The 24,126-nt window shown below is 42.3% G+C and overlaps 1 protein-coding gene across 2 annotated transcripts in view; it reads left to right on the forward strand.

Annotated features, from left to right (window-relative positions):
- The first annotated feature begins 1,426 nt into the window (after positions 1–1,426).
- The window catches only part of LOC139390502 (gamma-aminobutyric acid receptor subunit alpha-6-like), a 31,298-nt gene continuing 8,598 nt past the window's right edge, over positions 1,427–24,126 (forward strand). Inside the window, exons 1-7 of one of the 2 annotated variants that reach the window (XM_071137644.1) lie at positions 1,427–4,241; positions 4,460–4,578; positions 6,232–6,299; positions 6,440–6,660; positions 8,739–8,821; positions 11,190–11,333; positions 11,623–11,775. In XM_071137644.1, the coding sequence (XP_070993745.1) occupies positions 4,156–4,241; positions 4,460–4,578; positions 6,232–6,299; positions 6,440–6,660; positions 8,739–8,821; positions 11,190–11,333; positions 11,623–11,775 (874 nt within the window). In that variant the 5' untranslated portion in view covers positions 1,427–4,155. Of the gene's footprint in view, positions 4,321–4,459; positions 4,579–6,231; positions 6,300–6,439; positions 6,661–8,738; positions 8,822–11,189; positions 11,334–11,622; positions 11,776–24,126 lie in introns of both variants that reach the window. The other variant, XM_071137645.1, reaches the window with a different exon arrangement.

The following is a 24,126-nucleotide window of genomic DNA, read 5'->3' on the forward strand; positions in this document are numbered from 1 at the left end:
TTGCCTCCTCATGAGGGTATCATGAAAACATGGTCACAGTGTGCATCCTGCATCACTTCCTCATCCGTTTCCACGGCAGCACCCGCCCCCCCACCATTAGCAGCAGATGTATGCACAACACTTGTGCTGGGGCTTTTTTGCTGAGCCACAGCAAATGGGATGGAAACCAAGTGACAACATCATAAACTTGAGTTAGATAGAACATTGACACACCACACCAAACTCTGCGTGTTACAATAACTGTGCCATCGTTTTAGTTCCTGAAGCACCACGACATGCTGCAGCATGTGGAGCCTTGTTTTGCTTGCCATCAGATCTAATGTGCACATTAAGGTTAGCCACATGAGTCTGTAATTTCCTGCCATTGTAAATCTATTCGAAAGATTTTAAATTAATTAAAATGCGCTAGTCCACAACAGGGTCTCCCAAACTCGGTCCTGAGGCCCCCCCTGGGTGCACACTTTGGTTTTTGCACAGCTGATTTGGGGGGGGGGGGGGGGGGGGGGCAGTTTGAGAAGCGCTGGTCTACAAGATGCCCCACAATTCAGAGAAATTCCCAAATGTAAACATGATGTGGCTCTAGTGAGTTTTCAAAGCTCATGCTAGGTTTGGTGATTTATCTTTGACACATTGTTTTGAATGTCGGCACATTATCAAATGAATAGAAATATTCATAAATATATAAATAGAAAGGTTCTAACTGTTGGAGATCTCTTTTAATGATGATGATGATGATGGTGCTGGTGAGGAATTGGATGATCACGACGATCACCCAGTCAATAACATATTCATTCTTCCTGCGGAGTGTTTTAGCTCGGAAACATACTATCTTTCCACTTTCTCTCTTTGCCTATACTTGTTCCCTGAACAGAGGCACAACATGCCAGTCTTTGGCTGGGGTGTGATCACTAGACAGCTTGATTCACAGTTCCAACTCATTAGCTCCATGTGCCAACGCCGCCATGTAGCCTCATCAATCGCACCCCCCGGTGCAAAGTGGCTGCTTTCTTTCTCTACCTGCCCATTACGTTCTTTGTGCCCAATGCAATTACCTAAACAAATGACACACAATGACATAGAAAATACACAGCTACAATGGCATTTGTGTTGCTTCATTTTCTGTTTAAACACCAAAAATGTGAAGATTGACTGTAAATCTATAAATCGGGGGAAAATGTCTGGGGTTTGCACTTTGCACACAAAAATATATATATTTTCTCTCTGGCATTTAGGTTTTAAGCAAGCATATTTTTTAGCATGGATGTACACACAGGTTTATAGCCACACACACCTACACGCACGCCTGCACACATGCTCAAAAACAACCACACACCACCACACACCACACATGTATTCGCACGCACATCACACACACACACACATGCACACACAGGATGGAAGGAACACACACACACATTGGTGAGAAACTAGGTTATCATAGCAGTCATTATTGCTGCAGGGTATATAGCTTACAGAGCAAGGGAACATGTTTCAAGGAGTCCTGGGACGCAGACTACCAAACACACACAAGGTATACATAGACGAAAACATGTTGATTTCTGTCATCACCATCCTAACCTCACAAGTTATTGTCTCAAGGCTAAAACAACATCCCTTGTTTTTTGGCTAGAAAATGCACAGTACAATACATGTTGTTCTCTCTAAGACAGGTCAGGACATACTAGGAAAGGTCAAGATAGCAGAAAAACCTTGCATGCATTTTAACCAAAGCACTCCTGTCACAATATGACATTTTACAACATTCCATTGCACACATTTATGAATATTAATACATATATGTCTAATTCTGTTCATGCCCAGAGTCCTCAAGTGAAACATACACGTTTTAATATTTTTATATTTTAGCAGACCAGAGCGACTTACGTATTACGGTTAAGTGCCATTGCTCAAGGGCACATTGACAAATGTTTCACCAAGTCAGCTCTGGAATTAGAACCAGTGACCTTTCGGTTACTGGCCACACCACTAGGCTACGTGCCGAATGGATTAACAACAATATAAAGTGTTGTAGTTGGATCAAAGCCCCACAATGAGCATGCGCATTACTCAATCCCCCACAATGAAAGAAGCGATGCTTCAGTGTATGGTTGGTGGACCATAGTTAGCGGCAGGGTTGTGTGTAGAAGTTAGGGAACTGCTCTGTTACCACATGATTCTAAGTCTCCATGCCAAATTGCATCCTATTCCCAATATAGTGCACTACTTTTCCTTGTAGTGTGCACTACTTTTGATCAGAGTCCTAGTCCTACTGGCCGAAAGTAAAACACTATAGGGAATAGGGCAGGGTTCCCCAATTGGTGGCCCCTCAAGTTTTCTGAGAAAATCTAATTAATATTTTTTTTTTTATTACATTTCCATTGTTGGACATAAAAGACTGTAAAAACACCAGGGAATGTGTTCCAAGTATTCCCACACATAACAGAGGGACACGTGATCGTATACAAATGTAAGTAAGGTTTGAAATGACTACGTTTGAGTCAAACATGATATCCGTTTTGGGCTTCATACATTAAATATGTAATCAATAAATGATTTGTAATTATGTTTCGGCCCCCAGACCATCCACTCAAGGAAAAAAACGGCCCAGCGGTTGAATCTAGATGATGACCCCTGGAACAGAAAATCATATCAGGTTCACTCTGCTCTCTCTATGCACATTTCTAGCTCCAAAACAACCTCCTGAGTTGCCAACACGTTGTTCAGCCTCCCAACCATCGAGTCCTAATTGGCGTCTCCTCTGTTAGAGGCAGTACTGTGTAAAAGCCTGGACAGTAATGTCCTGTCTGGTTGCAGAGCAGCTGCACTTTAAAAGCCAAGTGGCATAACCAGGTTCGTGGAAACCAGACATGGTTTGTCCCTTAACATTTCACCCGCACCAAACCTTCAGGGGCGTAGACTCAGAGGGGCACACACAGACCCGGGCATGTCAAGAAATGAGATGAAACAGATTGATAGAATAAGTGGGTGGCGGGGCTGGTGTAGAAGCACGGGCAGTGAGTTCGCAACGTTTGACGGGCCTGAGGGGAGGCTCTGCTGTGCTGACAGTCTGGGGAATAGTGCAGTCTGCTGTGGGAGGTAGGAAAGGGGGAGTCCAGTACGTTAACCTATGAATTGGGAATAAAACTTGCCTTTGAGTATACTTACCTGTCCTGGTCGTCTGTGTTGGGGATGTGTGCTGGAGAACTTTAAATAATGTGTTGTGTGGAGTTAGGGTTTCACTATAAACTGTGACAGGCACAAACACTTTTTTTGCCAAAGCCCTCCTTATCTGTAAAGATATGACACACGCACTCTGAAGTTCCTCTCTCCGGTGCAGAGAAATCTGTGAAGTGGCATGTGGCTTGTGGCCAGTTCCTCTGCACTACTGTGTGTGTATTCCTGACTGGTATTGCCACAAGACTGACCAATTTGAATTTAGGCTGTATATTAATAAATTGTTCAGTCTTATACAGACTCAGGACTTCTCATCAATTACTTTAGGCGAGGTGAAGTGATGGACAAACACAAATTTATTTCACAATCTAAAACAGAGTATTTGGCATTTTCTCGCCAAATAATATTTTGCCTAATATGGCTGAGCATATGGCCTACTCTAAACGAAAAAGTGTAACAGCACTATTGTGATCATGGCTTTGACAACATCAGATGTGAGCTCTGGGGGGTGGGTGGGGGAGTAACTAACTACAAGCAGCCAGATCTTCAATCGAAAGCTGGTTGTTGCGCCCTTATTCTCTCGCTGTTGGTCTCACCACTGGATTTATTGCGCGGTAAACGGACAACCCAATTTTTCCATAAAACCTTGCGTTTCAACGCAGCACAGTTCACGTCTATTCTCATATCTCAAGTCAAACCGTGGTGTGAAACAGAGGACACCTACTGGACTTGGGGTGGATGCCGACAACTGAGAGAAGATTGTTTTTGGTTTAGTCATCGGGCGACAGCAGGAAAGGTGCACGCGTTCAGATGCTCAGCTGACCCTGGCTTTTTTCCCCCCTTGGCGATAGCGGGAGATGCTGCTGGAGTTGCTTTGGCGCCATTCCGCTCTCTCTGTCTCTCTGCCTTTAATGTTTCCATGTTGGGACAATACATTTGGCGAATGGAGATGTGAAGAGGCTTAAAGTATGGCATGCAAAGATGGTTTCTGCCAAGAAGGAGATGGTAACTGCGATGTACCCCAGTTACATTTCGACTCTCTTCTACTTTTTCTGCTTGATTGCTTGGTGAGTTCCGAGGATACATGATCTGGGGGGAATATTGGCGCTGCGCTGGTGCCACTGCCCATGGTCCTGAAGACTCTAGGTGCTGAAATCTGAAAGTGCTGTAATTGTGATAAAATCGACTCCCTAATGCTAATTTTGTCATCCATAGCTTGGGTATCGGAGAGGCTACTGTAATTTCACGATAACAAATCATTTTGATTATTTGTGTCGTTTTTCAGTGTAAAGAGAATCTCTGGAACGATAAAAAAGGATGACAGAATATATCCCGAGAATTTCACACGCATTTTAGACAGACTCCTGGACGGGTATGACAACAGACTGCGACCTGGATTTGGGGGTAGGTACATACCTGAAACGGTGACAGTTTTCGGCTGTCCAATTAGTTTGTGTGCTACAGTGGCTCAAAGAGATGAGCGACTATGATTTCCACTATTGTACCAATGCCTCAGAGCCTGGTTCCTCTCTAGGGTTCTTCCTAGGTTCCTGCCTTTCTAGTGAGTTTTTCCAAGCCACCAAGCTTCTGCATTGCTTGCTGTTTGGGGTTTTAGGCTGGGTTTCTGTATTGCACTTTGTGACATCTGCTGATGTAAAAAGGACTTTATAAATCAAATGTATTGATTTGAGTTGTTTAAATAGGCTATGAGGTTGACAGATCAAAATCACATTGTATTTTTCAACCAGAGGGCATGAGCTTTTCCGTAGCCTACTGTTTCAAATTAAACATGTTCCTCCACTGAGCCACGACTACTGCCTCCCACAGATGTGACACGACATTCCTTGTTTCAAAAGCTAGTCGTCCATGACCTGAATTAACACTTTCTTATAATCACTGCTTTGATTCTTGTGTGCGACTGAAAACGGTAGGCTACCTTCAAATGTTTAAGCGAGTTTAGATATGTCGTCTAATCGCCGTGGGGAAAGCCGCTTATTGCACTATTTAAATAGAAAGAGTGCAGTGTCGTTTTCTTGTGTCAAATTCTCCACGAGCACCAAGTACCAGACACACACATGTTTAAAGACTGTATGCTTGAATGTGAATTAATAACGGAAAAGTAACCTATTTTTCGTTCATTATAGACTTGACGGTGCGTTTGAAAATAGCCTACCTTAGGATACATCCTTCAACTCCACCCTCAAAAAGATTCTACCTTAGTGCGCGTAAACTTCAAAACTCACCAAGTGTGCATAGGTTAGATACTGATCGGCTTACTCCCAGAAATGTATGATTTAAACCTATTTATCTCAGGTTCACTCCATTATATAAAAGTTTAGAACCTGGTGCGGGTTATTAGGTAAGCATACGTTGCAGGCTATTGCATATACTGTAGGGTTTTGGCACACATCTCCACAGCACTATCAACCCAACCTTTGGCCAATGTTATGCTGTTACTGAGGTTTTATGTTTGACATATTATTCCATGACAGACCTACATGTGAATAACACAAGTTCTACTTAAATTCAATTGAGGATTGGTTCATAAAGGGTTGCCTAATAAACCAGAACTAGAGTGCCTGTAGAAAGTATACAGACCCCTTGGATTTCTTCACATTATATTGTTACAAAGTGGGACTAAAATGGATTTGTCATTTTATGTCAACGATCTTCACAAAATACTCTGTAATATCAAAGTGCAAGAACAATTGTAACGTTTGTGAAAGATTCATGAAAAATAAAACACTAACATACCTTGACATGGAGTATTTTGTGTAAATAAAATGAAATCTATTTTAATCCCACTTTGTAATGCAACGAAATGTGAAAAAAAGTTCAAGGCACTGTACGGTCACTTCAAATCAATCAATTAATCACATTCATTTTATAAAGCCCTTTTTAAGTCAGCAGTTGTCACAAAGTGCATTTCAGATACCCAGCCTAAAACCCCAAAGAGCAGCCAATGCAGATGCAGAAGCACAGTGGCTTGGGGCTATGCTGTGATATGCTTAGGATATTCTAGATATTGTGAAACTGATAGAATTTTTCTCTCAATAGGTCCGGTGACAGAGGTGAAAACAGACATTTATGTGACAAGTTTCGGGCCTGTCTCTGATGTTGAAATGGTATGTGCCGAATCAACAACTTGAAACAGATGAATAGCCCCCCCAAAAAAGTTTGATTCGTGTAGACAATACACATAACGTTTCATAGAAGAAGAAAAAGACAGCGTTAACTGTTTAGATTTTGGTTTCTGCTTCCTCAGGAGTACACCATGGACGTGTTCTTCAGACAGACATGGGTTGACAGGAGGCTGAGGTATGAGGGTCCTATTGAGATCCTCCGACTCAACAACATGATGGTCGCCAATGTGTGGACTCCTGACACCTTCTTCAGGAATGGCAAGAAGTCTGTGGCACACAACATGACTGCCCCCAACAGGTTGTTCCGCATCATGAAGAACGGCACGATTCTTTACACCATGAGGTACTACATATACCAAAATGCTTTACACTATGATGCATACATTACTCAGCATGCCAGTTTTTCAACATGCTAACATCCTGTCCAAACAATCAGCATTGGGTGTGTGAGCGTTGCAAAATAAATGTACACATACATCCAAACTGATCGCGGGCATCTGCGAAGCCAGGTGCTAAAATATATTATATTTTAGATGCTTGATGCACTGCAAGTCCTGCCTCTCCCATCTACTCATTGGTTTTTAGACACCTACTAACCCACCTGGGTGATTGAGAGTTTAAGCCACACTCCAGTCCAGTTGGTTGCGGAAATGCACCTTAAAGTTGGTTGCCAAACGCTGTATAAAATCCACAGAAGAAGAAGGAGAAGCAGAAGGAGGAGGGGGAGCAGAATGAGAATGAACAAGGATAAATTAATCAAAGAAAAACTAAAAACGAAGTTTCCCCTTTTATCTGTGGATAAATTGTAGAGAACATATGATTTTGTGTGACTCAAAATTCTAGAAAGATCCAGCAAAAAAAAGGAACACATGTGACCCACTGCCTCAATTCAGTCTTATGTAGAAAAATTTGACAAATTGTGTTTTTTACTTTGGATAAAAGTAGAGATGCAGAGCTACAAAATGCTACAAAATCCTCAACACTGATGTTGAGGAATAATGGGAAAGTAATTCTGCTTTGAAGGTTGATCAGTTTGTAACCCCACTTTTGAGAATATGGCCCTAGAATGTTTTGGTACACCCACTGAAGAGCTGCTCTTTGTCTACAACTATTCAACATTGTTCACATCCCCTTAAGCCTTAGCCCCACCCATCTCTTTACACAATAAGGAAAAACACCAGGTAAACATACACTTTATCTAGTCTTTGGTTTATATCCTAATCTGACTTTGAAAGGATCTAGATAAACCTATTGTATACATATTTTATCATTATTTGATGATGCTTACCCAGACATTTATAAGTCATGTGAAAGAAATGCTATAACCACCCCCCAGCCACATCGAGCTAAGTGGATGGGTCACTATTGTCTAGACATGTACACATGTTCATGAAATAATCCCCCCCAGACACACCTGGCTAACTTAATGGATGATGTAATCATTCTCTTACGAAGTGGAGTCTTTTGTTTAGACATGTAGCTAGCTATGACAATCCGTTTGTACTGTACCTATGGGTTCAGGTTATGGTTCATTGTCTAGCTAGCTAGCTAAACAATGAACCATAATCCCAACCCATAGGTACAGTACAAACGGACAGTCATTATCTAGCCACCATGCATGAAATGCTGGAGTATGGATCTGCAGGTTGCAAAAGTTAACCAACTAGGTGCAATGTTAGCTACCTAGCTAAAATTAGGCTATAACTAGCAATGCAAATGGATTTCTGAGATGCAAATAATATTATTACACAGATCATAATGGTAGCGTTAGCTAGCGAGCCAGCATGTCCAGCTCATCCATTATCTTAGCCAATCATGGCTAGCGGGAAGCTTCTTGCCCTTTTCCATGGATAAACCAACTAGGCTCGTAATTTAACAATTGCATTTGTATTTGTAGATGGCATACAAGTTTGTTATTAAGACACATGAAAGTTCACATGTTCCAGAAGGCATTTCTGCCCAAAAAGCATTTTGATAAAAAAAAAATCAAATGCCTCTCCTGTGAAGTAGTGACGTTCGACATACCTTCTTGAAATGGGTCACATATGCATTTCAGGTAAAAAATAACAACCCAGTGTTTATCTCCCAAGACAAATTAGCTAGCAACAACAAGCTAGCTAAATGTCCATGAATGTTTAATGGGTTTCGACCTGTACCCAAAATAGTATAGTTGATTCACAGTTGGTTATGGTATTTTAACCTGCGTGTCATGAACGCATCTGGTGGGGATAGACAAAATCAACATGTGCATGATGGAGCTGGTTTGGTCAGCATGTGCTACTCAGCCTACCTACAGTATCCATCCTAAAGGTAGTTCTCCACTTTATGGATATGATACATGTTTGTCTTCTGTTTGGAGGGGTCCCTACTCTCTCCAACTCCCAATAGTTTCAATATGTTTAGATGTATGTATCCCCATAGGTTGACTATCAGTGCAGAGTGTCCCATGAAGCTTGTGGACTTCCCCATGGATGGACATGCATGCCCTCTCAAGTTTGGAAGCTGTAAGTATGATATGATATACTTTAAGTCTATTGTAATAGAAGTGACTTGAGAAGTTACTTAAAAAAAAGCGGTTCTTCATTCTTCTCATGAGACTAATAAATTGTAGGCTATGCATTCTTCGGAACACTATGCATTGAAATAAACCCCAATGCAAATCCGACTATATCGTTTCTTAGCAGATATTAAACCTGACACGGTTTATGTGTTTACATGCTCTAACAGTTCTTTGTCCTGTTTGATTTAGTTTGCAATGTTTATAAAAATGCATATTTGAATACACAGATCACACCAATTTACCAGCCGGCTTCTTTTCCTCTGCTTTTTGGTGTATCTGAAAGGGGTAGGGATTTTTAAAAACATGACAAATTTAAACCCACCTATACACCTTTCACACAACGTTTTTCCGCCAACTTCAGCATCCCGCCAACTTTTTGCGGACTTTTCTTCATATGTTGCTTATCACCTCCATAATGTTAAATGCAAACAGCCCCCATGGTTTAACAACACCCCCAAACCCCCCCCCAATCCACCAGCTACCCAGTGATATGTTTAAAAGGGGAATACCAGCAAATAAAGTGGTAAATAAGGGTCTGTTTTTAAGGTGGTCCTATTAACACTTCCTTGTATTTGTTACAGATAATATACCACATCTTCTGTCTGAAATGTGTAGAGGTACTCAATATATCCCAGTTTGTCAACAACAAAAAAATTACTAGTTTGTTTTGAGAAAAATACTACCATTACCGTTACCCTATGCAGTGTCAAGCTTGTGGTATTCTTCCCGTTTTGTCATATTTTGGAATTTCATACATATTCCTCAAGTAAGAAGTAATTTGCTTTTTTCTGACAATGACGCTAATAATACATGACATTCATTTTGTACCAAAAACAGAACAAAGAAACTCAAATTCAGCACTATACGGTCAGCAAAACAGTGACTTATCTCCAATGGAAGAAGTTTTCAAATGAGGGTTCGGTCTTATCAGAAAACAGTAGCGATTTAAAGATAGCATCTACTGAGGGAAAAGCAAAAGAAAGGATCGGAGGATGGTTTCCCATGCACTTCCCAACCCTCCCCCAATCTATTATCAGCAATTGTGACATTTGTAGAGGCAGAGGACAAAATAGATTCCTCAGTTATCATTCAGTTAAGTTATTCTTGGTTTAACATAGTCCCCCCCCCTACCTTCCCCAAATCCCATCCTCCCATCCTGGCCCAGAGTCAGGGAAGCAGACGCTGCATCCGATGGGGCCTGTAGCTCGGGAAAGGTCAGAATCCCTCTTCCCACCCCAGGTTAGCTCAGACCTATTCTGGATCTCTCCAGAGCTAGTGTGAGTCGGCGCCCCCGGCAGCAGTCCACTCCACGACGCCCCAGCCGGCCCATTTTCCCTGCGCAGTTGGTGTCATGCCGACTTTGAGTCCCCTGTGGGAAGCGACAAACGGGAACAACAGACCCCGACATGAACCCAAGCATGTGTTGTTGTTTTTTCTTTCAGCCCTCTTGTATGAACCCTCATGTCACATTTCAACGTTTTTGCACCGTTTTTTTGCAACGTTGGATATGCAAAAACTTTTCCATGCAACAAAGAGCTTGTGAGACCTGGCAGTTTGTTTGAACGCAGACTCATTGAGCACACATAAGTCTACCCTTTGAGCACACAGAAGTCTACCCTTTGAGCACACAGTAGACACCCACACCCTTTATTACCATGCTACTGTACCACTCATTTTCAATCAAATTACGAGTAAAAGGTCTCTCAAAATCCAGAGTGCGCTATTTCAGGTCATCTTCAACGTCTGTATGTATTAAGCCAGTGAGGGATGTACAGATAAAGTGGGGGAACCATGCGTAACTGGACTGCACACCATCACATCACACATCATTGTGTCGTACAAATGCATTGTGATCAGCTGACTAGATGAGGGAGATAGAAACGTTTCTCGTGTTCACAAAGCTTAGAGTTAAGGAGAGGATATCACTTGCACACAGTAGTCATACTCACATATGACTACCATTTTAACATTTCCACTTAATGACGCTCTCTCTCTGTCACAATAAAGGCCCTATTCTCTCTCTCTCTCTCTCTCTCTCTCTCTCTCTCTCTCTCTCTCTCTCTCTCTCTCTCTCTCTCTCTCTCTCTCTCTCTCTCTCTCTCTCTCTCTCTCTCTCTCTCTCTCTCTCTCTCTCTCTCTCTCTCTCTCTCTCTCTCTCTCTCTCTCTCTCTCTCTCTCTCTCTCTCTCTCTCTCTCTCTCTCTCTCTCTCTCTCTCTCTCTCTCTCTCTCTTTCTCTCATGTTTTTTTCATCTACAGCTACAATTTTGAATTTGTATTAATATATATATATATTTTCCTTCTCTCCCCCCAGATGCATACCCTAAAACAGAGATGATTTATACCTGGACCAAAGGACCACAGTATTCAGTGGAGGTTCCCCCAGAATCATCCAGCCTAGTGCAGTATGATCTCATTGGCCACACTGTCAGCAGTGAGGAGGTCAAGTCAATCACAGGTATGGTAGGCCATTGGTAAGATACAGTAAATATATGTTTTCTGTACAGTAGCTTTGTCCAAAATAACTTGTCTAGTTATATTTTATTTTATTTTATCATGATTAACTTTTACGCTACTGTCAGTAAAAATGCATGATTTTGTTTGACGCTGTATCCCTCAGAGAACAGTGAAGACACAATACAAACTAGCAGGAGTCCATCATTTTCTGTGCTGGTGCTCACTGTCTCACGTCAGTCTGTTTTTTTTTATGGAACAAACCAACCGTCACATCTATGGCTATCCTCCAGGTGAATACGTGGTGATGACAGTGCACTTCCACTTGAAGCGGAAAATGGGCTACTTCATGATTCAGACGTATATCCCCTGCATCATGACAGTAATCCTCTCCCAAGTGTCCTTCTGGATAAATAAAGAATCGGTCCCGGCTCGAACGGTTTTCGGTACGTATTGCACACAAATCCCTCCATTCTGTAAAATACTTATTTTGAGAGGCAGAGAAGATGTGAAAGTGTGTGAAGAGTGATGTGTCTCGTCTGTGTGTCTTTGTCTCCATTTTCATTTTGTGACTACGTGCTGCTGAGCAATGGACTTGGCTGTCTTTAGCCTCTTATATAACAATTAAGGGCTATGATTTATTAAATGTGTGTTGTACTTTCATTGTTGTTATCCATCAAGTGGCAGTTGCATTTGCCAAAACCAGCCCATTTGTTTACAAACAGAAATGGCAGGGCCCCGCTGTGGGTGGAGTCAAAGATTAAAGGAGTGCACCTTTTTAAACCCGGAACTATACACTCCAGCACAGTGGTTCCCAAACTGTGGGGCCCCGGGGGTGCACCCCACAGTTTGGGAAACACTGTGCTAGAGTGTATAGTCCATAGGAGACCAAGCAAACAAGAGGATATTTACTTAACATCAGGTAAGGTAGCCTTAAAGGCACTCTAATTCCATGCAAGGTGCACACGGTTCCCGGCTTAAAGGTGCACTCCACCCACACTTCTGTTTGTTAACAAATGGGCTTCCATCTTACCCTTGAAGGTTGTCATAGAATGCACAAGGTGCAATTTTCAAATTGGGTAGTGCATCATCAGTTTTCCTCTTGTCTTGTCAGTCATTGCATACCTTAAAGAGTTATTTATAACTTCTCAGAAATGTCCTGTTCAACAAGCCCATGCCAGGTAACGTTTTTTTTAGGCAGGTTTTTTAGCCCATAGATTTTGAATGAATACACATTAGACATGGCAAAATGTACCGAACTGCAAGAAAATTAGCTTTAAACCTGTAAAATGTTCTCTCTGCCAATAATAAGGGTGTGAAAATTGTGTGTCATGAACAGTGCTTGTGCCTACAGAAATGAGTGGTGCGTGCTCACCCGTAACGGGGGTGGGGATGTTCCCCAATGCTGTAAAGGGGGCCTGAGTGAAAAGGTTGGAGAACCCCTGCTCTAGAACTTCTCAATTGCACAGCACATTTCCATTACTTTCATTAACCTGGGTTTTACAAGTACTCCATGTAAATCAGCCTTTCTTATGTGTTACCCCTGAGCTTGGGAAATCGCATACTGTATTACAGCGTTCAATATATAGAAATTGATTGGTTTGGGTTAAATTCAGAAGACACATTTCGGTTGAATGCAGGGTTCTGAATACTTTCCGAAGGCACTGTGTGTGTGTGTGTGTGTGTGTGTGTGTGTGTGTGTGTGTGTGTGTGTGTGTGTGTGTGTGTGTGTGTGTGTGTGTGTGTGTATGTATACACACACACAGGTGAAGTCGGAAGTTTACATACACTTAGGTTGGAGTCATTAAAACTCGTTTTTTAACCACTCCACAAATATCTTGTTAACAAACTATAGTTTTGGCAAGTCGGTTAGGACATCTAGTTTGTGCATGACACAAGTACTTTTTCCAACAATTGTTTACAGACAGATTATTTCACTTATAATTCACTGCATCACAATTCCAGTGGGTCAGAAGTTTACATACACTACGTTGACTGTGCCTTTAAACAGCTTGGAAAATTCCAGAAAATGATGTCATGGCTTTGGAAGTTTCTGATGGGCTAATTGACATCATTTGAGTCAATTGGAGGTGTACCTGTGGATGTATTTCAAGGCCTACCTTCAAACTCAGGGCCTCTTTGCTTGACATCATGGGAAAATCAAAAGAAAATCAGCCAAGACCTCAGAAAAAACATTGTAGACCTCCACAAGTCTGATTCATCCTTGTGAGCAATTTCCAAACGCCTGAAGGTACCACGTTCATCTGTACAAACAATAGTACGCAAGTATAAACACCATGGGACCACGCAGCCGTCATACCGCTCTGGAAGGAGACGCATTCTGTCTCCTAGAGATGAATGTACTTTAGTGCGAGAAGTGCAAATCAATCACAGAACAACAGCAAAGGACCTTGTGAAGATGCTGGAGGAAACAGGTACAAAAGTATTTATATCCACAGTAAAACGAGTCCTATATCGACATAACCTGAAAGGCCGCTCAGCATGGAAGAAGCCATTGCTCCAAAACCGCCATTAAAAAGCCAGACTACAGTTTGCAACTGCACATGGGGACAAAGATCGTACTTTTTTAGAAATGTCCTCTGGTCTGATGAAACAAAAAAAATAACTGTTTGGCAATAATGACCATCGTTATGTTTGGAGGAAAAAGGGGGAGGCTTGCAAGCCGAAGAACACCATCCCAACCGTGAAGCATGGGGCTGGCAGCATCATGTTGTGAGGGTGGTTTTCAATATTTTTTAAATTATGTATTGCAAAAAATACAAATAACATTAAAGTATTAAAACATGAAGGACAAACAATACAGCATCAAGACACTATCAAACGTGTCAGTCTTTCCGCAACAGAGCCATCCTTCTGTGTGAAGGTGCTTGTGCATGATAGTGATATAAAATATGTCATAGTTTCCTTTTTCATGATCACAACCTTGTGAAACCCGAACCCTCCAAGATCCCCCCACAGTTCCCCAATAGCTGTCCCTCAACCATTCGAGACCCCTCCCACAGTCCCCCCCGGAAGAAATGAAAAATACAATTAATTCCATTCCCCACCCCAAGAACCCCCCAATGCACCAACAACCAAGAGAATGAACTAAAGAGAAAAAAGGAAACGACAGAAGAAAACAGCAAACAACAATGCAATTTTTTTATTTTTTATAATACATTTACAACAAGGGACATCAAGGACAACTGAAATCATAACAACAATACCAACTGTATATGTTTGTGTTCATGTCTGGCACTATTACATGTGTGTGTGTGTGTGTGTTCTTGTATGTGTTTATTTGAATGAGAGTGTGTGTATATGCATGTGTACAAACACCTGCACGGCATCAGCCTCAGGCAAACCAGCATTAGTTGTAAAAATACTGCCACTTAGTGTCATTCAAATGTACTTTTATGATGTTTTATTTAGACTTTTTTTCCCTTTATCTTTTGACCATCATTCTCTCTCTCACACAGCAACTCCACTCCCACTTGTCTCCAATTCCACATACCAACCCTCAACTTCCCTCAGCCCATCCCATCTATCTCTGCTGGCCACCCACTGCGTGTTTCTACGCAACACATATCTATCTAATCGAAAAGAATCTACAGATTGCGTGTTGAAGATAAATACTTTTACTAAGAGTATTAGTATATTAGTAATTGACTGACCCTGTCTCTCCAGATCTCCTGACAGTACTATTTCTGGGGTCAATTTTAGATCAATGCTATGCATTTTCAGCCATTCCTGAACCTGAGACCAGAAACAGGCTAACTGAGGGCAATACCAAATAAATTATCTATTGATTCTGTATCCTCACAACAAAATCTGCAGAGCTTCGATGATTTTATGCCCCAAATATTCAACATTTTGTTGGTGGCAAGAATTCTATATAATAATTTTAGCTGAAAAGCACAAAGTCTTGAATCTTGCGTTGTTTTATATACAGTGCCTTGCGAAAGTATTCGGCCCCCTTGAACTTTGCGACCTTTTGCCACATTTCAGGCTTCAAACATAAAGATATAAAACTGTATTTTTTTGTGAAGAATCAACAACAAGTGGGACACAATCATGAAGTGGAACGACATTTATTTTTTAACAAATCAAAAACTGAAAAATTGGGGGTGCAAAATTATTCAGCCCCTTTACTTTCAGTGCAGCAAACTCTCTCCAGAAGTTCAGTGAGGATCTCTGAATGATCCAATGTTGACCTAAATGACTAATGATGATAAATACAATCCACCTGTGTGTAATCAAGTCTCCGTATAAATGCACCTGCACTGTGATAGTCTCAGAGGTCCGTCAAAAGCGCAGAGAGCATCATGAAGAACAAGGAACACACCAGGCAGGTCCGAGATACTGTTGAGAAGAAGTTTAAAGCCGGATTTGGATACAAAAAGATTTCCCAAGCTTTAAGCATCCCAAGGAGCACTGTGCAAGCGATAATATTGAAATGGAAGGAGTATCAGACCACTGCAAATCTACCAAGACCTGGCCGTCCCTCTATACTTTCAGCTCATACAAGGAGAAGACTGATCAGAGATGCAGCCAAGAGGCCCATGATCACTCTGGATGAACTGCAGAGATCTACAGCTGAGGTGGGAGACTCTGTCCATAGGACAACAATCGGTCGTATATTGCACAAATCTGACCTTTATGGAAGAGTGGCAAGAAGAAAGCCATTTCTTAAAGATATCCATAAAAAGTGTTGTTTAAAGTTTGCCACAAGCCACCTGGGAGACACACCAAACATGTGGAAGAAGGTGCTCTGGTCAGATGAAACCAAAATTGAACATTTTGGCAACAATGCAAAACGTTATGTTTGGCGTAAAAGCAACACAGCTGAACACACCATCCCCACTGTCAAACATGGTGGTGGCAGCATCATGGTTTGGGCCTGCTTTTCTTCAGCAGGGACAGGGAAGATGGTTAAAATTGATGGGAAGATGGATGGAGCCAAATACAGGACCATTCTGGAAGAAAACCTGATGGAGTCTGCAAAAGACCTGAGACTGGGACGGAGATTTGTCTTCCAACAAGACAATGATCCAAAACATAAAGCAAAATCTACAATGGAATGGTTCAAAAATAAACATATCCAGGTGTTAGAATGGCCAAGTCAAAGTCCAGACCTGAATCCAATCGAGAATCTGTGGAAAGAACTGAAAACTGCTGTTCACAAATGCTCTCCATCCAACCTCACTGAGCTCGAGCTGTTTTGCAAGGAGGAATGGGAAAAAATTTCAGTCTCTCGATGTGCAAAACTGATAGAGACATACCCCAAGCGACTTACAGCTGTAATCGCAGCAAAAGGTGGCGCTACAAAGTATTAACTTAAGGGGGCTGAATAATTTTGCACGCCCAACTTTTCAGTTTTTGAATTGTTAAAAAAGTTTGAAATATCCAATAAATGTCGTTCCACTTCATGATTGTGTCCCACTTGTTGTTGATTCTTCACAAAAAAATACAGTTTTATATCTTTATGTTTGAAGCCTGAAATGTGGCAAAAGGTCGCAAAGTTCAAGGGGGCCGAATACTTTCGCAAGGCACTGTACTATACATATGAAGTGGGTAAAACATTATGTAAACATTATTAAAGTGACCAATTTTCAATGACAATGTACAGCAATCTCTAAGGTGCAGGGTTGAGTACCGGGTTGTAGCCGGCTAGTAACAGTAACTAAACTTCAGGACAGGTTACTGGGCGGAGGTCGTCTAGTGGTGACTCTTTAACAGTCTGATGGTCTGGCGATAGAAGCTGTTTATCAGTCTGATGGTCTGGAGATAGAAGCTGTTTATCAGTCTGATGGTCTGGAGATAGAAGCTGTTTATCAGTCTGATGGTCTGGAGATAGAAGCTGTTTATCAGTCTGATGGTCTGGAGATAGAAGCTGTTTATCAGTCTGATGGTCTGGAGATAGAAGCTGTTTATCAGTCTGATGGTCTGGAGATAGAAGCTGTTTGTCAGTCTGATGGTCTTGAGATAGAAGCTGTTTATCAATCTAATTGTCTGGAGATAGAAGCTGTTTATCAGTCTCTCGTCACAGCTTTGATGCACCTGTATTGTCTCAGCCTTCTAGATGGTAGGGGTTGAACAGCCCTGTAGTTGCCGTACCAGGTGGTGATGAAGCTCGAATGGAAGTTTTAGAGGCACTGTTGCTCCTTCTTCACCATACTCTCTGTGTGAATGGACCATTTCAGGTTGTTAGTGATGTCCACTGCGGCCCCGTTGTCGTTGTGGATGAGGAGCATGATCCCTCTGCTGTCTCCTGAAGTCCACAATCAGCTCTGTTTGGTTGACATTGAGGGAGAGGTTATTTTCCTGGCCCCACTTCGCCAGGGCCCTCTCCCCCTCCCTGTAGGCTGTGTCGTCGTAGTTGGTAATCAGACCTACTACTGTTGTGCCCTCTGCAAACTTGATGATTGAGTTCGTGCGTGGCACCCTTGTCGGCCCCCTGTGTTGAGGATCAGCAGGAAGTCCCGCCAGGAAGTCCAGGACCCAGTTGCAGAGCGCGGATTTCAGACCCAGCGTCCCTAGCTTAGAATTGAGCTTGGAGGGTACTATGGTGTTGAGGACTGAGCTGTAGTCGATGAAGAGCATTCCTTTTTTTTTCTTTTTTTCTTTCTTTAACTAGGCAAGTCAGCTAAGAACAAATTCTTATTTACAATGACGGCCTACACCAGCCAAACCCTAACCGGCCAATTGTGTGCCGCCCTATGGGACTCCCAATCACGGCTAGTTGTGATTCAGCCTGGAATCGAACCAGGGTGTGTACTGACGCTTCTAGCACTGACATGCAGTGCCTTAGACAGCTGCGTCACTCGGGAGCCGAGGAGGGGGTACAGCATTCTTGCATGGGTATTCCTCTTGTCCTGATTGGATAGGGCAGTGGAGCAGTGGAGATTGTGTCATCTGTGGATCTGTTGGGGCTGTATGCAAATTGTAGTGGGTCTAGGGTAAGGTGGAGATGATATGATCCTTAATTAGCCTCTCAATGCACTTCATGTTGACAGAAGTGAGTGTTACAGGGCGATAGTCATTCAGTTCAATTACCTTCGCTTTCTTGGGTACAGGAACAATGGTGGACATCTTGAAGCAAGTGGGGACAACAGACTGGGATAAGGGGGGGTTGAATATGTCTGTCAACACTCCAGCCACCTGGTCTGCACATGCTCTGAGGACACAGCTAGGGATGTATGTTAGCTAGCTAAGTTAGCCATGTTATGTCAACCTCAGGATACGATTTGAGAGCGCTAGTTAATGGTTAGCTAGTAACTTGGCTGCATGCTAACAGTAAATTCAGTGGCTATCCAGCGGCTAGCCACACTAGAAAAACTCAGAAAAAACAAAACAGTAATAAGGTCCTCAATCAGCTTTCTGAATTGCCCTAGAGGCACCAAAACATAACATTTTAAGAACATTTTGAAGATTGTTCCACAAATAAGGTGCAAGAAAACTAAAAGCTGATTTACCTAACTGATACCAAAGGAATTTCTAAAGTTGGCCATTCCTGAGACTGGGTGTGGTAACTCATACGTCTAAAGTTTAGTAAAGACGTTAGGTACAGCGGGAGTTTTTGTAAAAGGGTTTTCTACATGAAAACATAGCAATGTAAACCTACACGACATCAAAAGAGGGCCAACCAACTTTCTGGTTAAGAATGCAGGGATGAGTACTAAAACTGAATGGCATACCTGTAATAGCACACCTGTAATCAAAGCACAGTGTCCTATGATGAACTGCATCTAACGACTTTAATGAAGTGGCAGCTACGTGTATATAGATAGGAGCGTCTACTGAAGAATCTGTTTTCTATTGTTTAGCGAGAGGCAGGATCCATTTCTATAGAAGAAGCCCCTTTTTATACTCAGCTCATTAACTAACGCATCAATATGGTTTTCAGACTTATTTTGATGCGCTCTAGAGAACAACATATACTTAGTTTTACCATCATTCAGTACTAATTTCAGGTCAATAAAGATTTTCTGTAATACACTGAAGGCAGAATGTAGTTCAGATAGAGAATAGTCAACGGTGGGGGCAAAAGCATACACATCAAGTGCAAGTGCAGGTTACCTGATTTAACACTGTAGATAGAAATTGGGGCAGTTTTACTGACACAGAAGATGCCTAATCCTCGACTAAATTGCACTTTTTAACTGGACTAACTGAAATGGCATTTCTCAGACATGGTTTAAAATAGTCTGACTTGCCCAAGTCTGGATTTCAAAGGTCTGCCTTCCAGAAGGGCGATTAGAATGAATCTAGATCCAAGTGAAAGCTTAAATGAAACCTGTCCAGAGGAATGAAGGGGGCAGAGAGCTGCAGCAAAAATGTATTAAGCATATCACCCTGGCGATTTTTTTTCTCATCTATCTTAAGCAAGGCATCTAGCACGTCATAGGTAGTAAATTGTTGAAATGATAACAAACAAAAAAGGCTGACAGAGGTAAGAACAGCCGATTGACTGACCAGAGTCAATTTAAACCACCGTTACACTCAAATAAAAAGCCTGCCGAGATAAAATCACGATTAAAATAATCACTTATCCCGTTCTTCTCAGTTATGATGCCAGAGTCAGACAGAACTTGCTTAGGCAGCGAAGAAGGCGAATTGGTATGCTTCAGTGCATTTACTGTTTTCCAATGCGTTTTTGCCCTTTCGTGTGTTGATGAAAAGATAAATGAGCACCCACCTTTTGGCACTGTTTTGCATGCTACCCCACATATGTGTATCTGCATCTGTTGCATCTATGAGCCTATTTGCTTTGCCTGCTGACTTTCTTACAAAGACAAACACATGATCGCTGAGTCACTGGGTTCTACTCATATCCTAGCAGCTGTAGAAGCTAGTGCGTGTTATTTCACAGCCACACTGATTCACGCAACGCCCCAGTGCGTCCCCTCCCACCTCCTGTCTCAGCGGGGAGCTAATGAAACTGTCCAATATGTGACAGGAGGGTGTTGTGGGAACATAAATATTGTTGCATTGGCCAAACCCCCAGGCTGTGGGGCTGTTACAGTACTCTCTCTTGTGTGCATGTGTGTGTGCGTGTCTGTGTGTGTGCATGCGTGTGTAAGGAGGGAAAGAAAGGAATTGACTTGAGGGATGATTAAGAAGCTCCCCCTGGTGGCTCAATATGTTATTATCTAGTGAAATGTGTGGCATATACAGTTGAAGTCGTAAGTTTACATACACCTTAGCTAAACACATTTAAACATTTAATCCTAGTAAAAATTCCCTGTCTAGATCAGTTAAGATCACCACTTCATTTTAAGAATGCGAAATGTCAGAATCATAGTAGAGAGAATTATTTATTTCAGCTTTTATTTCTTTCATCACATTCCCAGTGGGTCAGAAGTTTACACACACTCAATTAGTATTTGATAGAATTGCCTTTAAATTGTTTAACTTGGGTCAAACGTTTCAGGTAGCCTTCCACAAGCTTCCCACAATAAGTTGGGTAAATTTGGCCCATTCCTCCTGACAGAGCTGGTGTAACAGAGTCAGGTTTGTAGGCCTCCTTGCTTGCACACGCATTTTCATTTCTGCCCATAAATGTTCCATGGGATTGAGGTCAGGGCTTTGTGATGGCCACTCCAATACCTTGATTTTGTTGTCCTTAAGCTATTTTGTCACAACTTTGGAAGTATGCTTGGGGTCATTGTCCATTTGGAAGACCCATTTGCGACCAAGCTTTACTGTAACTTCCTGACTGATGTCTTGAGATGTTGCTTCAATATATCCCCATAATTTCCCTACCTCATGATGCCATCTATTTTGTGAAGTGCACCAGTCCCTCCTGCAGCAAAGCACCCCCACAACATGATGCTGCCACCCCCGTGCTTCACAGTTGGGATGGTGTCTTCAGATTGCAAGCCTCCCCCTTTTTCCTCCAAACGTAACAATGGTCGTTATGGCCAAACAGTTCTATTTTTGTTTCATCAGACCAGAGGACATTTCTCAAAAAAGTACGTCTTTGCAGATGCAAACCGTAGTCTGGCTTTTTTGGGGCGTTTTTGGAGCAGTGGCTTCTTCCTTGCTGAGCAGCCTTTCAGGTTATGTCGATATAGGACTCGTTTTTACCGTGGCTATAGATATTTTTGTACCCGTTTCCTCCAGAATCTTCACAAGGTCCTTTGCTGTTGTTCTGTGATTGATCTGCACTTTTCGCAGTAAAGTACGTTCATCTCTAGGAGACAGAACGCATCTCCTTCCTGAGCGGTATGACGGCTGCGTGGTCCCATGGTGTTTATACTTGCGTACTATTGTTTGTACAGATGAATGTGGTACCTTCAGGCATTTGAAATTTGCTCCCAGGGATGAACCAGACATGTGGAGGTCTACAAGGTTTTTTCTGAGGTCTTGGCCGATTTCTTTTCTTTTTTTCCCATGATGTCAAGCAAAGAGGCACTGAGTTTGAAGGTAGGCCTTGATATACATCCACAGGTACACCTCCAATTGACTCAAATTATGTCAATTAGCCTATCAGAAGCTTCTATAGCCATGACATCATTTTCTGGAATGTTCCAAGCTGTTTAAAGGCACAGTCAACTTAATGTATGTCAACTTCTGACCTACTGGAATTGTAACACAGTGAGTTTTCAGTTAAATAATCTGTCTGTAAACAATTGTAAAAAAATTACTTGTGTCATGCACAAAGTAGATGCCCTAACCGACTTGCCAAAACAATAGTTTGTTAACAAGAAATTTGTGGTGTGGTTGAAAAACGAGTTTTCATGGCTCCAATTTAAGTGTATGTAAACTTCCGACTTCAACTGCAGCCTAAAACTAGCCTTGTCTCAGATATGTTTGTCCAATCAATGTTTGGCATGATGAAGGCCAAAGTGGTTTGCAAGACAGCCCAAACAGATCTGGGACTAGAATAATGTTAAACTGGTTCTGCCTCTTGGACATGCACTGGTCATGTTTCAATACATTTGAGGGACTGATATGCATCTAGCATTTCATAGGTGGCATAGCAGCTTGTTTTTGTAGATTCTTTCATCTCTATCTAACCTTTTAACCTATACACTGACCGATGGTAAGTCTGTGTCCATCCTCAATTTGACTGAATATGGTGTGAGCTCTGTGTGGGATATGTGTGTGTGTGAGAGCATGTGTTGGGAGTGTGTCATTTCCCCCGTTCACTTTTTTCTCAGTTTCAATTCTCAATGACCCATTGTTTTTTACTATGAATCATTCTCTACCACCTGAGTGCTTACTGGAATATTTCTCAATCTTTGTTGTCCTCAATGCATCCTGTACGCACTCATTGAAACAGTAGAGACGGGAGGAGACACTGAACACACTAACATGTGGGCCCTGAGCCACTCTGGGGACATTCATTGTGATTCACAATCCTCATAGTAGCCTACCGGATGTTGTAAGTAGATGCGATGTTTGAACACATATATTATAAAGTCAGAAAGACCAACCATGAAAGGGCCTCCTCAGGGGAACATGTACCAACATGGCTTACAACATCCGGTAGGCTACTGTGAGGAGTCACAGGGAATGTCCCCAGAGTGGCTCAGGGTCCACATATACATTTTGAATACCCTACTGTTATATATATATATATATATATTGCGGCAGACCAGGGAGTTGGGTCAGACAAGGACAGAGTAGGATTAGCTCAGTTTCAAAGGTGTTTATTAAAATAATGGTTCAAAAGAAAATAACAGGTCTCCCCCAAGAGACCCTCTCTGGGATACCATCTTCAGGGCTCTGGGTCTTGCAGTATCCTGTGGGGATCAAAAACTGAACTCACTCCTGTTACCTCTGCAACCGTCCCCAACTATACAGGAGTCCTTTCTTCCCCCACTCTCTCCCCTGTGTGCTGCCCTTCTGGCAGCTTTATGGGACTTGTACAGCTGGTGAGCAATCAGCCCTTGATTACTCACCAACTCCCAATCAGACCCAATTAGTCCTGGCCGGAGAGCCCGTCGAGGCCTGGCACGTCCAGCAGATGGAGCCAACACCTGGTGATGTATACTCCGTCTGTCACCAGGCCTCGACGAGTCTCCCCCTGGTGGCTGACCTGCTGCACACCACAAAATATATGCATAGAAATGTCAATACAACGTGAACCCTTATGCTGGAGAAGAAGGTTGACGTTTTACGTGTCCCCAACCAATTGTGGGTTTTTTTGTTTTTTTTGCAACTTATTTTTTAACTTATTTTGTACATAATGTTGCCGCTACCGTCTCTTATGACCAAAAATAACTTCTGGACATCAGCACTACGATTACTCATCACAGACTAGCAGAATCCTTTTTTTCCTTTAACGAGTCTGACAAGCCCAGTGTGAATGATATACTGTTTTCGCGGGAACAAGCGCCAAAGGGCGGGCTGCCTTCTGAGAATTCGTAGGCGACCCCCACTTCCTTCCATTCTGCTAGCAAACGTGCGATCTTTGGAAAATAAAATGGATGACCTACATGGAAGACTAAACTTCCAACGGGACATTCAAAACTGTTATATCTTATGCTTCACGGAGTCGTGGCTGAACGATGACATTATCAACATACAGCTGGCTGGTTATACACTGTACCGGCAGGATAGAACAGCGGCATCTGTTAAGACAAGGGGCAGCGGACTATGTATTTTTGTAAATAACAGCTGGTGCACAATATCTAAGGAAGTCTCAAGCTATTGCTCGCCTGAGGTAGAGTATGTCATGATAAGCTGTAGACCACACAATCTACCGAGAGAGTTTTAGCTGTTTACATACAACCACAGACTGAGGCTGGCACTTAGACCGCATTGAATGAGCTGTATTCCGCCATGAG

Source organism: Oncorhynchus clarkii, chromosome 31 (genome assembly GCF_045791955.1).
Source record: "Oncorhynchus clarkii lewisi isolate Uvic-CL-2024 chromosome 31, UVic_Ocla_1.0, whole genome shotgun sequence".
In the NCBI taxonomy this organism is placed as follows: Eukaryota; Metazoa; Chordata; class Actinopteri; order Salmoniformes; family Salmonidae; genus Oncorhynchus; species Oncorhynchus clarkii.